This window comes from Sorex fumeus, unplaced genomic scaffold, assembly GCF_029834395.1.
Source record: "Sorex fumeus unplaced genomic scaffold, SorFum_2.1 ptg000265l, whole genome shotgun sequence".
In the NCBI taxonomy this organism is placed as follows: Eukaryota; Metazoa; Chordata; class Mammalia; order Eulipotyphla; family Soricidae; genus Sorex; species Sorex fumeus.
Genome location: NW_026606322.1, coordinates 488,076 through 504,420, shown reverse-complemented (window position 1 = coordinate 504,420; position 16,345 = coordinate 488,076). Strand labels below are relative to the sequence as shown.

Genomic DNA, 16,345 nt, shown 5'->3' with positions numbered 1-16,345 from the left:
GGGGGAATGGGCACTGGTGGAGGGATGGGTATTTGATCATTGTATGACCGAAACTCAGGCACAAAGATTTGTAAATCTACAACTGTACCTCATGGTGCTTCACTAATAAAAAAAAAAAAAATCCCTCAACAAATTTTTGGCTAACCAAACCCAACAACAAATCACAATTCAATGACAAATATCTAGGGATGTAAGGATGGATCAAAATAAGCAAATTAATAAAAGCAATATAGCAAATCAACAAACAATGACTTAAAAAAAAAAGGTTTCAGTTCTGCAAGATGAAAAAGGCCTAGAGCTCTCTTAAGGTAAAAAAGGTAAAGGCCCTCCCGTTGTTCATTGATTTGCTTGAGCGGACCCAGTAACGTCTCCATTGGAGATTTTGTTGTTACTGTGTTTGGCATATCAAACACATCACGGGTGGCTTGCCAGGCCCTCCGAGAGGGGCGGAGGAATCGAACTCGGGTCGGCCATGTTGGCTGCGTGCAAGGCAAATGCCCTACCACTGTGCTATCGCTCAGCACTCTTAACAAATTGAACGCAATTAACAGAATGAACTGTAAACATAAAAGTGGATACTGGGACAGGCGGGCTCCACAACACCCGGAGAATTCTCCAGACCCCATACCAAGCCAATATCGCCAAGAGGTTCCAGATGGGACAGGTGCTGTCTCCCCGTCTTCTCCAGACGGAATCCCGGTGACCATGAGCTTCTACAAGCATGGCTTTGGTATGTGGGCACCAGGACTATTCTTCCGAACCGCAGAGGGGTTGCTGGACCAGGCAGTTCCATCCCGGCTCCTAGTCAACCCTTGAACATGGAAGTCACGCCTTCAACCCACCTCCAGCATCATTTTGCTGCAAACAGAAGTGAAGAAACCTGGCTGGTGGGCTCCACAACACCTGGAGAATTCTCCAGGCCCTGTACCAAGCCGATATAGCCAGGAGTTTCCAGATGGGGCAGGTGCTGTCTCCCTGCCTTCTCCAGATGGAATCCCGGTGACCATGAGTTTCTACACGTATGGTCGGGGTATGTGGACACCAGGACTATTCTTCTAAACCGCGCACGTGGCCGCATGACCTTTTCTGATATGCGAAGTGAGCAATGGAAGGTAAATTATCTAGCGTCCCTAGAAGGCAGACTTGAATGGTGGTGGGAAAATGTGAGCAAAATATAATGCCCAACCGAAATTCATCTGGATTGTGCATTAAACTACGGTGCCATGTCACCCCGGGAGGGAAATAGTGTTTGTCCTTCCACCTTTTCCCCCTGGCAGCTGCGACAGGGCAGACACTATCTTTCAGAGCCTAATGGACAGCCAGGTATGAAAATGCAGTGACGGAGGGAAGCACGTGGGGACTCATGGAATGGGGGTGAAACAGGCCCTGCTCCCTGCCCTGCCGAGGCCCGGAGTTGCCACCCAACACCTCCTCCGGCTCCTGAATGACCATGATCCCAGAAGCATACAAACCAATCTCAGAACCTAATGGTTTTTGGCAGTAATCCCTCCAGACTTATTACTAGAATATCAGAAATCCAAAAGTGCAGAGTCAGGAGAAAGCCCTGAGTACAGCTGGGCGCAGTACCAAGACAAAATAAAAAAAAAAGACTAGGTATAATTCTCTATTTTAAAAAAATATACATGGACATATTTACAACTGAAATAATTGGATGTCTGGGATGTGTTACTTTATTTTTAAAGGACACCTTTTAACTTCGATGGTAATTTTTTTTAAATGCCTAAATACATCTTTAACTCATCAGTATTTTTTTTAATATATTTTTATTAGTGAAATACCATGAGGTACAGTTGTAGACTTACAAATTTTTGTGCTTGGGTTTCGATTATACAATGATCAAATACCCATCCTTCCACCAGTGCCCATTTCCCACCACCCTGGATCCCAGTATCTCTCCCTCCCCCACGCCCCCCATCCCACCCTGCCTCTGTGGCAGGGCATTCATTCCCTTTTGTTTGCTCTCTCCTTTTGGGTGTTGTGGTCTGCAAAAGAGGCATTGAGTGGCAATCATATTCGGTCCAAGGTCTACTTTCAACATGCATCTCCCATGCTGGGAGGATCCTCCCAACACCCTTTATTCGGTGCTCCCTTCTCTATCTGAGCTGCCCTTTCCCCTAGAATGCCCGCTGGGCCTCTAAACTGTGGAGTAATCCTCCTGGTACTGATCTTGGCTATTCTCGGGTATTAATCTCCTATTTTGTTACTTTATGTCCCCGAGATGAATGCAATCTTTCTAAGTCTGTCCCTCTCTTTCTAACTCATTTCGATTAGCATGATACTTTCCATGTAGTAACACTTGTATGTAAATTTCATGACTTCATCTTTTCTAACAGCTACATAGTACTCCATTGTGTAGATGTACCAAAGTTTCTTTAACCAGTCATCTGTTCTTGGGCACTCATGCTTTTTCCAGATTCTGGCTATTGTAAAGAGTGCTGCAATGAACAAACAAATGTAGATGTCACTTCGACTATACATTTCTGCCTCTCCGGGATATATTCCCAGGAGTGGTATTGCTGGGTCAAATGGGAGCTCAATTTCTAATTTTTTGATCATCAGTATTTTTTGACAAGTGCCTTTGTCATGCACATTAGTTAAAAGTTGACCATTTCTTTCTTTGAGTTCTTTGAAAATGATTTCCTACTATGTTCTGGCTATTATTCACTACTAAGAAATTTGTCATCACCTTTACCAAAAGAAGTAACTGAATTAAGGACCCTGCTGGGGTTAGGAAAGACTAACCTGGCCTGAGGAATACTGGTATACATTGTGAGATGTCCCCAGGAAGAGCCAACCTTTAAGCTTAATATAGCTGTGTTCACAGGCTGGAGTGGCAGCATAGCGGGTAGGGCATTTGCCTTGCATGCGGTCAACCTGACCGACCCGGATTCTATTCCTCCACCCTTCTTGGAGAGCTCAGCAAGCTACTGAGAGTATCTCACCCGCACAGCAAAGCCTGGCAAGCTACCCATGACGTATTTGATATACCAACACAGTAACAAGTCTCACAATGGAGACGTTACTGGTGCCCGCTCTAGCAAATCGATGAGCAACGGGAGGATTGTGCTACAGTGCAGTGGTACTGTGTTCACACAAAGTAAAGTAAAAGTAAAGGCCCTCCCGTCGATCATCGATTTGCTCGAGCGGGCCCAGTAACGTCTCCATTGGAGACTTTGTTGTTACTGTGTCTGGCATATCGAATACTCTCGGTAGCTTGCCGGGCTCTCCAAGAGGGGCAGAGGAATCGCACTCGGGTCGGCCATGTTGGCTGCGTGCAAGGCAGACGCCCTACCCGCTGTGCTATCGCTCCAGCCCCTAAATCCTGAGATATTCCCTAGGAGAAAGCAGACACGATTTGATTTCCAGCATCCCATACGGTCCAGAGCACTGAGCATCTCCAGGAGTAATTCCTGAGTGCAGAGCCAGGAGTAACCAGGTGTGTACCACCAGGTGTGACCCAAAAAGACCAAAAAAACAAAAAAAAAAGTTGATAGCATTAATCTCGCTAGATTCAACTAACATCACACATTTGAAAAAAAATTTTTTTTGAATCACTGTGAATTACAAAGTTACAAAATTATCCATGACTGAGTTTCAGGCTTACAGTATTTCAATACCAGTCCTCACTACGTGTTGTCACTAATCTGTGGTACATAAAATGTCTACAGAACAGTAAATAACAGAGGTGGACAAGACAACAGCTCTAAATTAAACAACCAATAATGCCAAGAGAGAAACGGGGAGAGAAGCAAGAAAAGGAGGACCAGAAGTAACAGTATTAAGGGTAAGGAGCCTTGGGTCTCTTTGCAGTGTAGAGGTAAACCATCTGTATATATGTAATCTACTAGATTTAATACTATCAGAAGCATGTGACCCAAACTACAAAAAGTAGACCTAAAAATCTAACTGTCATGGAATCTGGTGGGGTAGGGGAGGTGCATGTGAAGGAAAGGGAATCTGGGATAAGCAGTAGAGGGATGGGGACACAGAAGATGAGATTAGAGTTCTTCTTAGTAAGAACACTGGATACCAGAAATAAGTCAATCATGGAGTCTAAATGAAAAACTTTTAACTTAAAACAGTTAGAGATGAAAAGACTTGAGATTTTACTTTAAATTACCACATAATAAAAAAATATATTTATCCAGGGCTGGAGTGATAGTACAGCGGGTAGGGTGTTTGCCTTGCATATGGTCAAATGGGTTTGATCTCCAGCACCCCAGATCATCCCCTGAACACTGCCAGGAGTAACTCCTGAGTGGAGAACAAGGAGAAAGCCCCGAGTATCATCAGATGTGCCACACTCCCCCCACCAAAAAAAGAAAATATCTATCTGCAGCCTTTGAAGCCAGCACAGCAAACTGTTGACAACTGATAAACCAAAAAGATGAATTTATGATTTTTACATGTTTATATGTCTTTAAATTTTACAATCAAAAGCAATGTTTCAGTGGTTATTTGGGAATTCATTAATATGACACAGAATCTTAAGGAAGCCGCAACTTTATAAAAGATACACTAAAAGAGGTAAAAATATTAAACAATGGTTATAAAGGGAACTTTCTGTTGCTAAAACCTGTTTATTTTTTATAATGGGAGAGGATATATGCACAAATACATTAAACACAGTAAAGTTAAAGAAATGTAGCTTTAAGCTTAGAACAGCACATTCAGTTCTTGAAAAAGAAATAAGGACTTACCTGCTCTTCTCTCTTCTGCTTTCGTAACTGTAATCCTTCTTCTTCCCTCCTCCTGCGCATCTCATCAGGATTTAGGGACTTATTTTTGTAACTTTTCAGGCGGAAGTTCTCTTTTCCTGAGGTGGTCATGATTTCTACAAAATTTAAGAGGTGGGAAAGAGGGGAAGAACACATGCATTTACTATATAAAAAACCTTTTTCTAAAATCTGTCTCTCCCATCCCACACATCTTATTTAAATACAAAGCTGTTCGTAGTGATTTGTAACATGATGATATTTCAACACCAGTCCCATCCATCACCACTGTCACCTTCCCTAGACCACTAGATGTCTCCATTTTCCCAACCATCCCAAGCTTGTTCCAGTAGCAGGTCCACAATAATTCATTTTATATTGCTTGTTGCAGTCTTCTGCCCCTGCGCCTGGCTGTTCCTCGCCGAGGCCCCTTGGAGGGGAGCGGGTTGAGCTTTCCTCCCCGCCCCGACCAGGGCTCCGGCAGCCGAAGACCCCGAAGACCTCCACCAGGACCAGCCACCACCATGCTGAGACCACTCTCCACACACCTGAAGGTACTGGCAGAGGGACAAAGCCACGCGGGTCCCGGGGCCGAGATCTCCAAGCGTACTCGGACTGGAGTCGAGCATCTTCCACCCAGATCCTCCAAATCCCAGTAGGCGGGGGTCACACCCACCACCTGGCCCCTGGCGCCGTGTAATCCCATCAACGGCCAAGACTCAGAGACTATAAAATCTAGCTCCTGGAACCGCGCGGCCGCAAATGCGGCCGCGCGACTTCTTATCAGAACATCTTTTTATGACATCTTATTATCTCATTCCTACTTTGGACAAACTTGCAGGCTATCGAATGTAGCCTGCCCACAGGGTAGAGTCTGGTAAAATCCCCGTGACATACCAAATATGCCAAATACCAGTAACAATGATGGGTCTCATTCTCCTAAAGAGCCTTGAATATAATCTCAGGGCTAGGATGAAAGAGACGTTACTGGGGCCTGCTCGAGGCAATCGACGAATAACAGAATGATGAAATGAAATGAAATGAAAAATTGCTTGTTACCACTAAATGGTTAACATAATGATTCAAAAAAATTTCCATAGAAGAAAATTTGTGAAAGCTGTATCTCACCACGGGGACATTAAGCCTTGTCTGAGGATTTACTAAGCTGTTGTTGCAAGTTAAGCCTTCTGGGTTAATGTCTTATTAGTCAAGATTGGTTGGCTTCTATGTTACATCCCATTCAATCCAGTGTGCTATACTACTGTTATGTCAGTGTTGTAAAGTTTGGATATGGCTAGGTGCTCAAAAAAATTCAGAATATTTTATTGGGCAGTCTCTGAGGCTCAGTTTTGAGGCAGTGGAGTCAGGCTGGAGATATGTGGTAGGCTGGGATATGGAAGCTGCCAGGGCTCTGGTAGGGTTGAAGAGCTAGCCCCCCTCTCCCCTCCTGAGATTGCCCTGGAGGTCTCAGCTGGGAACAGGTGTCCGAGAAATTTTAGCGGCTTGTTGATCTCTTTGGAGGTTTATTTATAAGTCTCTGGAACAAGCCAGTAAATGAGATTAAACGGTGGTGAAGGTGGTTAGTGGGCATGGGCTGCCGGGGCTTACGGAAGTATGGGGAGAGTCAGGATGGCTGCCCATCCTGACTCCAACAAAGCCAGGAGTAAAAACTCAAGTCTTTTAAACATACACTAACTCAGATAGATACCCCCCAAACAAGGAAATGGTTACTTTAGTAGTTTTAATGAAGTGAAGAGTTCAAAAGATCTTGGTGTAAAAAAAAAAAAAGATCTTGGTGTAATATATTCACAGCTATGAGCAGCCATCAGCAGTCAAAACACTATTTATGATCTCAAGAAAGAAAATTCGTATTATTTTGCTATTCTGGACATTCCAATGAATATTATGCTAGTGTGATCTCTTATGAACAGCTTCTTTTACTTAACCTAAAAATATTTTCAGAGTTGATCGATGTCATAGCATATACTAGCATAACATCTCAGTACTTTACTCCTAAGGAAGGCTAACATTCTATTCTATGAATATATTCCATTATATTTAAATACTCATTAGCTAAAAAACATCTGGGTTCTTTCCAGTTTTTGTTTGTTTGTTTTGCTTTTTGGGCCATACCCGGTGATGCACAGGGGTTACTCCTGGCTCATGCACTCAGGAATTACTCCTGGTGGTGTGTAGGAGACCATATTGGATGTTGGGAATCAAATCCAGGTCGGTTGCATACAAGGCAAATGCCCTACCCATTGAGCTATCACTTCAGCCCCTCTTTCCACTTTTTAGATGTTAAATACTTCCATAAAAATTTGTGTAGACAAGTTTTTGCAAAGATGTCTTCCTTTCTTTTGGCTATATTTATAGAAATGGAATTGCTGACTCAAATGTAACTGAAGAGCTGTCAATTATTTTTTCAAGATTGAGGGACTCCACACTCAGGATCATTAGGTGACCCAAAGCATGCCCTCTAACCCTTTCAGCAATCATCTGATCCCTGATTACCATGTTTTGGTAGTATTTTTGGTCAACATATTCAGTGTGACCAGGGCCTCAAACTGGCGATTCTTGGTCAACTAGGTTATGGGTTTATTTAGTGTAAGGGCCAGAGGATATGATTGTGCTCCAGTTCTGCTTCAGTCTTAAGATACCAGGGATACCCAGGTCACTAAAGCAGCACTAAAAGGCCTGGAGAGTCATATCTGTGATTGGGGGCTTTGGCTGCATCAGGCCATGCTTGGGCAACCACACGGCAACTAAGCAACCACAGTATTGTTTTGGTTCTTCTAGATAATGTACAAATTCCTGAGGAACTATAAAATCAGTTTGCCTGTGTCTACAATGTAGTTAGCTGAGAACCTGTTATTGATTATATACTGAATTTATGGGTCAATTTGGGGAAATGCTGTCACCTTAGTAATATTAAATCTGCCAATGTACAATGACAGTGATTTTTCCTTTTCTCATTTTTTTAAATACTAAAAATGTCTTCACTGGCATTCATAAATAGGATTGATTTCTCCCACTCGCAAGGGATAAAATAAGAGATATTTGTTACATAGGATAATTTTTCGAACAAATGCCTCAACTATCCTTCTAACGAGTCTGATTAATAGATCTTAAGAATATGTGAGCTATCTGGTATTCTTTTCTTTTCAAGATTCCCAAGTGAATTATAATATGCTCCTGCAACAGAAAACCACTGGAGTGGAACGAAGTTTTGCTGGGAAATAATGCAAAACACAAGGAAGAAAAACGACCAAAAGGCATATAGGAAAAGGCAAATCAACTCAACAATATCACCTCACACCAGAGTCTGGCGGTCATCACAAAGAATAACAGCCAATGCAGGCATGGATGCTGAGGAGGGGGATGTGGGGGGGGGGGAGGGACCCTTCTTCACTGCTGATGGAAATGTTGACTGGTCTGGCCTTTTTGGAAAGACAATATGGACATTCCTCAAAAAAAACTAGGAATTGAGTTTACAAATGATCCACCAATTTGACTCTATAAGAGCACGCACACACACACACACACACACACACACACACACAAATGCAGAAAAAGACACTTCTATGTTCACTGCAACACTATTCACAAGAGTCAAAATTTGGAAATAATCCAAGTGTCCAAGAACATATAAGTGGATAAAGAACCCATGGTAATATACACAACGGAATATTATACAGTCATTAGAAAAGATGAAGTTATGAAATTTACATGGATGGATCAGAAGAGTATCATGCTGAGTGAAATGAACCAATTAGGGATAAACACAGAATGATCTCACTCATAATCAAGATATAAAGAAACATAGTAGGGAAGTAACTAATGCCTAAAGATTATCAAAAGAAAGGGCAGGTGAACCTGTTCATAGTAGGACGTTTGCCACTGTGTGCATGTGTGCGTGTGGGAGGAGATATAGGTCAGGAAAGTGACCACTAAGACTATGATAGAGGGAGGGGTCACTCTGGACAAGGACTGGGTTCTAAACGGAGGTAAAGTGATATGTAAGATACCCTATCAGTAACAGCATTATAAACCACAGTGCCTACAAGGGAAAAAGAAAAAAAAAGTGACTCTGGGATCTTTGGTGGAGGGAAGTAGACACTGTCACCAGTGATGGGATTGATGCTCAAACATTATATCCTTTATATAATGAATCATTCTGCAACTTTGTAATTCACAGTGATTAATAACTTAAAAATAAAATAGGTGAGTGGGAATCAATCATATTCTGTATTTAAAAAATACAGAATACACAGAGAACAATCTAGAAAACAGAGTTACATAAACACAATTAACACTCTTAAGAACCAATGCTCCTTTCCTAGGATAAATTGTCAAAAAACAGAGTCTATCCCCCACCAGGCAAGAAACATTCTTTCTGAAGGAAAATGACAAGTCCAAGGAAAAAAATCCTGAGTATCCCCTCCCCCCACTCCCACTGACCACAACATTCATGGCGTTTTCTAATTCAGTTTTAAGAACCTGACATTTAACAGTACAATACAGTAATACACTGGCTCGGCTCTTCACACACTACCTGTCTGAATGCGAGGTTCCGTCCCAATGGAAAATCAGCAGGACTGTACTACTGTACAAGAAGGGAGACATTCACAACATTGGCAACTATCACCCGGTCTGCCTATTGTCTGTCGTCAACAAGCTGTTCACTAGAGTCATCCTGAACAGGATCGGAGGAACACTAGATGAAGGACAACCATGCGAGCAAGCCAGGTTCAAAAAACGATTCAGCACAATCGACCATATCCACACGATAACCAAGCTCATTGAGGTTTCTCGGGAGTTCAAGATGCCACTCTGTCTAATGTTCATTGATTTAAAGAAGGCCTTTGATTCTGTTGAGATGGAAGCGGTCATAAAAGCTCTAGCCAAACAGGGCGTTCAAATTCAATACATCAGGATCCTCCATGAACTGTATTACGGATTCACTACCAGGATCTCACCATTCTACAAAGAAGTAATCATCCATGTCAAGAGAGGGGTTCAGCAGGGTGATACCATTTCACAGAAACTCTTCAGTGCTTCCCTCCAGAATGTCATGCGACAACTGGAATGGGAAGGAATGGGAGTGAAGATAGACGACTGGCAACTACAACACCTCCACTTTGCTGATGACATCGTTCTAATAACACCAAACATCAGCCAAGCAGCACAAATGCTGGCCGACTTTGACCATGAATGTGGAAAGGTCGGACTACACCTGAATCTCACGAAGACAATGTTTATGAGAAACGGTCTCATTCCTGACGTTCCATTCTCTCTCAATGGAATGAACATCTCCGAATACAAGTTATGTGTACCTAGGTCGAGAACTCAACACGACGAATGACCTGGCACCTGAGTTGCGCAGGAGGAAGAAAGCGGCTTGGAACGCCTTCAAGGGCGTCGAGGAAATAGCTAAGAGGACGAAGAACCTCCGGCTCCCGGCACATCTCTTCGATTCCACTGTTCTTCCTGCATTAACATATGCCTCAGAGACCTAGGCTCTACGAAAACAGGATAAGAACGCTATTCGGGTCTCCCAAAGAGGAATCGAAAGAGCTATACTTGGAGTATTACACTTCACTCAAATGAGAGAAAGAATCCGGATTCCGACCTCCCAGAATCAGGGATGCTGTCTCGTTTGCCAAGGCATCGAAAATCAGATGGGTTGGACACATAATGCAATTTGGACACTACTGCTGGACTAGAGCCGTTACCAACTGGATTCCACGGGATGTCAAAAGACCGCGTGGCCGCCCACCTACGAGATGGTCAGACTTCTTCGTCAAGACCCTGAACGATTGGTTTGAGGCTCTTCGTGTTCCTAGAATGAGCAGAAGCCACTGGGCTACACTAGCACACGACAGGGACGAATGGAGACATTACTGGTGCCCGCTCAAGCAAATCGATGAGTAATGGGATGTCAAGTGATCAAGTGACTTTTAACGTGAACGGTAAATCACTCGACTGAGCTGCTTCAGAGGAAAGCTTCTAAAGAAAAAGTCAGCAATAAAGTAACTTGGAGTAACAAAGCAAAGAGGGGAACTTAAAACAACTTTTTAAAAGTATCATTAACACCTTCAGAAGAATTGTAGTATTGTTAAAACCAATGATAAATTCTATTAAATTATACAAGAATGAAACCTAGCACAGCGGGTAGGGCGTTCGCCTTACAAGCGGCCAACATGGCCGACCCGAGTTCGATTCCTCCGCCCCTCTCGGAGAGCCCGGCAAGCTACCGAGAGTATTCGATATGCCAGACACAGTAACAACAAAGTCTCCAATGGAGACGTTACTGGGCCCGCTCGAGCAAATCGACGATCAACGGGAGGGCCTTTACCTTTACCTTTATTTAAAATTAAGTAAGGGTTGAATATAAAACTTAGAAAGATAATCCTACTCTGGGGGCATTTCCTCTCAAGAGAAAGAAATAAAAAGACTAAATGATAGTAAATTATAGAAGGAAAAGAACATTTAAAAACACCCTAAGAAAAGTTAGAACATTCAAATTCCAAAAGAGGAAACAAAAATTTGACAAGATAAAATCAAAGAAACAGCACATCAAATTTTGACTTTTCGGTTAAGAGCCTGAGGACAGTTCAATGGTAGAGTGCCTGCCTACTCTATAGAAGCATGGGGCTTGGTCCCTACCACTGACCCACATTGGTGAGTGCAACCAAAGATGGCACTGACATGACAAGCATGTGATCTCTAGCACACCACACTCCCAAGAGTGTGCAAGCACAACTGAAGAGTGTTATCCATTCACGCTATACAGAGCACTGCAACCAAAGTGTGCCCAAGCAGCAATATGCGCAAACACCACAATCAAATGAGTGACCCTCAATATCACAACAGGAGTGGAGACGAGGGTGGATCCTCAGAAGGGAGAATGGGCTGGGCCATACAACTCGGTGCTTGGGAACAGCTCTAGGAGATCAATTCCTCTGGGGATCAAACCAGGAACTACATGAAAAACATGCACTTAGATCTCCCTGACACCAGAAAAAAAATTAGTTTAAAATCTTTCTTGTTTGATTTTTGGACCACACCTGGCAATGCGCAGGGCTTACTCCTGGCTCTACACTCAGGAATTACTTCTAGCAGTGCAGGGGAGACCACATGGAATTCCAGGGATCAAATGCAGGTTGGCCACAAGCAAGGAAAGTGCCCTACCTGGTACACTATCACTCCAGCCCCATTTTTAAATCTTTAAATGCAGAATCTTTATTCATCCTCTGAAAGACAATTTGATAAAAATAAGACAAGTGACACTTTCAAAATATATTTCCAAATTTAAATCAATAGAGCATTCAAATTTAGTCTCCACAAGACCTGCAAACCAAAGAGAAAATCCAAAGAAAAGACAGAGGACAATGTCAAAAGAGAAAACCTGAATTTTTGATCAAAAGATGCTTAAATTCATTAACCCTATAATACAGTATCATTTTATATCAGAATAGCAAAAATGAAAAAGAGAGATAAAACCAAGTATTAGTAAAAATATGGGCAAACATGACTTCCTTGTATACTAAGGAGCACATAAAGTACTTCCATGCCACAGAAATCCCATGTCTGGGTACCTATCCCAAACCATGTATCACACAGGATACATGTAAGGATAGACAAGTAAGAATGCATCCACTACAGGTATTTCTGATACCAGAAAGGCAACTTGGTGTCAATTATTAGAAAATAAAAAATTAAATATGATATATGCACACTATAGAATCTGAATCTGACACATATACACAGTTAACTACACATCTACACAACAAATTAGAAACATCTCCAAATAAAGCAAAGAGAAAAAGAGAAAGAAAACTGGTAAGGTAAATAAGTAAATTTACATAAAAATACATAAAACCCAATATGTAAATTAAATAGACACACACACCACTATGTATTTCACAATGGTTCATGGATATCAAGGAATGCATCAGCCACAATGGAGTAGAAAGAGTAAAGGAATTTAGGTTCAGAAATGAAAAAAAATATTAAGGCTGTTGCATGGTTAAATAGTGTATTATGAACTGAGAAGCATTAATTAGCTCTAAAACTCTACTGGAAGCCCAAGTAACTGTAAATTCCCAGAATTACAGGAACAAAAGACATAAATTTCCCACCTTGAAGGGTCAAATAAGTCTTTGCATAAGAAAAAGAAAATTTAAAAACGCACATCAAGGCATATCATTATGAAATTCCACAGGTTAAAAATATCCTATGATTCCATAGGCTAAAAGACAGACTGTGAAGGTCAAAGATAAGTAAAAAGTCAGAATGGCTTTGGACTTCAATAGTAACAGTGGAGTGCAATAAAGCTATGACTTACAAATTTCTAAAGACTAGGATTTCTACCCAGCAAAATCATTAAGTTTTAAAGTAAAATGAAGAACTTTTTATCAATCATGTAGGATCTCACATTTTTACTTCCAGGTATCCTTTCTCAAGAAGCTAAGAAAACATTTAGGTAAACAGGAGATTCAAGATAAAAAGTGGGGCAAAGAGAATTTTAACATGTATAGGAGAACTTCCAGGGTTAATAGTCATGAAATAAACCTAGATAATAACTAGCCCGGATTACATTCAAAGAAGGTACCATAATAACTGTCTCATGAAATGAAATGAAAGGAATTTTTTAAAAAGGTTACTAACCCTTAGAAAGACAAAACTTGGCTAGGGAATGATATAATACATTACATAGTTCAGCTGTGAGTATTTACATAGTTATATAATATTGCAATCACACAGTACATTGACTTAGCAAACACCTGTAATAATTATATTGGGTGGATGGGTGAGGCAGTGTGTTTATGTGGAAGAAAAGCCAATGTCTAAATTGCTCTATCAAGAAACAGTATGAGGGGCTGGAGTGATAGCAAAGCAGGTAGGGAGTTTGCCTTGCACACGGCCGACCGAGGTTTGATTCCCAGCATCCCATATGGACCCCTGAGCACCGCCAGGAGTGATTCCTGAGTGCAGAGCCAGGAGTAACCCCTGTGCATCGCCAAGCGTGACCCAAAAAATTAAAAAAGAAATAAAAAAATTAAAAAAAAATAACGACATGGAAAGCAAGCTATTTATAAGCATGAAGGGAAACAGCTAGAAAACGATAGCCTTAGAGAGCAAGGGCAGTTTTTTCCCTAAGTATTATTTTAATTAAAATTTTGTAGGTTTAATGGCAATAAAAGAATGCTAACATCTTGTTTAGCCTATACTATATTTGACTTTCACTATCATTTCAAGATGCTAAACTGTTCTGGAGAGACAGAATTGCATATGAAAACAAAATCAAGCTTTAATAATTGCTGTGAATATGGTACAAATATGAATCCCTGCTCCACCACTTACTCTGGGAAGTAGGGCAAGTTACCTAACTACACTGTCTGTAATGGTAATCACCTCCTCAAAGTGGTTTTGTAAGAATAATTAGTGAAAGCACCTAATGTAGTACTTGACCCACCAAGAGATACTACCTTCTGCCTTTCTGGACACTAGCTACAAATCCCCAGTTCTTGCCCCCTACCCAACTTGTTGGCCATAGAATACAGAGAACTTATGGGCAAAAAAATCAGTCATCATGAGTAAGCAGACTTGTTATGTGATTATCCCCATTATCCACATTCTGGATTGTCTGTTTTCAAGAATTGTCCCAATTAATTGATTATATTACATCAGATTGACTTTTATCACTTAAGTTGGTTTTGTAGGGTCATAATCTTTTTAAAAAATTAAAATTTAAATAAACCTGAATATATCAATCTTCAGCCCTACTACTTCAATGCAAGGCCTCAAAATTTTCTAGTGTAGATATAGCTATTCCCCACCTTTAGTTTAAAGTCACCTCTTGCTTACTACAGCAAGAATAGAGTGAAATCAGGCCAATAAACAATTGAATTGCTTGCAATTTTCAATATTTTCTTTCATTATTACGTCCTGATTTATAATACTCTGCTAAGTACAGAAATCTTAAGAGTAATAAATAATTATAACCAGTCATCTTACAAGGCCAAAATACTTCACTGCTTTTAGACAAAGCATGCATCTGTACATACCTCTAAAAGTAACGTGACATACAACATTACATCAAAACTCAAGACATTATCCTTATTATACAAGCACCATGCTAAAATACTGAAGACGTAAGAATCAGATACAAGTCCCCTCTCAAACCTAAAAAGTAAAACAAAAATAAACAAAGAAAATAAACAATATAGACACCTGGTATAATTTATAACACTATTGAAGCTTAGGAAAATTACAAAACTTCGAACAGCTGAGCCTCCCTTTGACAGGCAGGCAGAGCATAAAGTGAAATAGGGTGCCTTACAAAACACAGTGATCGAACAAAAAGCAGTGACTTGGGATTTTATCTTTCTTTATTAAAGCAAGATATCCCGGTCTGTCACTGGGATCTAAAAATTAAAAACTGTGTGTCTAATGTATTGTACTGGGGGTGAAACCCAGGATCTCGCACATGTAAAGAACATGCTCTGCCACTGGGCCCAAGGTCTCTATCGGTCACGGTCACAGTCCTCCCGTTGTTCATCGATTTTGCTCGAGCGGGCCCAGTAACGTCTCCATCGTGAGACTTGTTGTTACTGTGTTTGGCATGTCGAATACGTCACAGGGAGCTTGCCAGGCTCTGCCGTGCGGGCGAGATGCTCTCGGTAGCTTGCCGGGTTCTCCGAGAGGGGCAGAGGAATCAAACTCGGGTCGACCATGTTGGCCGCTTGTAAGGCGAATGCCCTACCGTTGTGCTATCGCTCCAGCCCAAGGTCTCTATAAGGGCCAATAACATAAAAGGGTCAAAAAGGAAGTAATAGGGTAAGGCCTTGCAAATGTGTTACACTGCTGTCAAGGATTCAACCAACCAGCATCACATGTTCCCAGGGCACCTTAAGTGATCCACGAGCACAGAGCCAGGATGCCCTGAACACAGCTGGGTGTGGCCCAAAACCAAATTCTAAAATAAGATAAATTTTTACAGTTTGTAGACAGCAATAAAGTTTTTGTTTTTTCAGTGTCTTTTTCCGTGCCCAGCCTAAACACGTCAAGATACACAATGCTAATCTCCAAGAAATTTTGTAGGGACCTAAAACAGCTGTATGCAAGTAAAAATGTATGTTTAGTTTCTTTACTAGACTGAAAATACCTGTTTGAACTTATTGGCTATGTGGTAAGGTACTTATAGTTCCTGTTCAGGGACTGATAAAATAAGGTAAAGGCCCTCCCGTTGATCGTCGATTTGCTCGAGCGAGCCCAGTAACGTCTCCATTGGAGACTTTGTTGTTACTGTGTCTGGCATATCAAATACTCTCGGTAGCTTGCCGGGCTCTCCGAGAGGGGCGGAGGAATCGAACTCGGGTCGGCCATGTTGGCCGCTTGTAAGGCGAACGCGCTACCCGCTGTGCTATCGCTCCAGCCCCTTTATTGTTAGTCTGTCCTGCGATACTGTAAAATCCATGAAGACAGAGACAGAGTATCTTAATCATGTTCACATCCCTTCTTTCAGAGCATAGACTACTAAGTATTCACGAAACTAATGGAGCAAAAAGGGGAAAAAACAACATGAAACAAAGGAAGAGGGA

At 41.5% G+C, this 16,345-nt stretch overlaps 1 protein-coding gene across 1 annotated transcript in view; it reads right to left on the bottom strand.

The window, feature by feature from the left end:
- KPNA1 (karyopherin subunit alpha 1) overlaps positions 1–16,345 on the bottom strand; it is a 77,912-nt gene that overhangs the window by 59,804 nt on the left and 1,763 nt on the right. The window contains exon 2 of the mRNA XM_056109432.1: positions 4,722–4,855. Within this exon, the coding sequence (XP_055965407.1) occupies positions 4,722–4,850 (129 nt within the window). The 5' untranslated portion in view covers positions 4,851–4,855. The remainder of the gene's footprint in view (positions 1–4,721; positions 4,856–16,345) is intronic.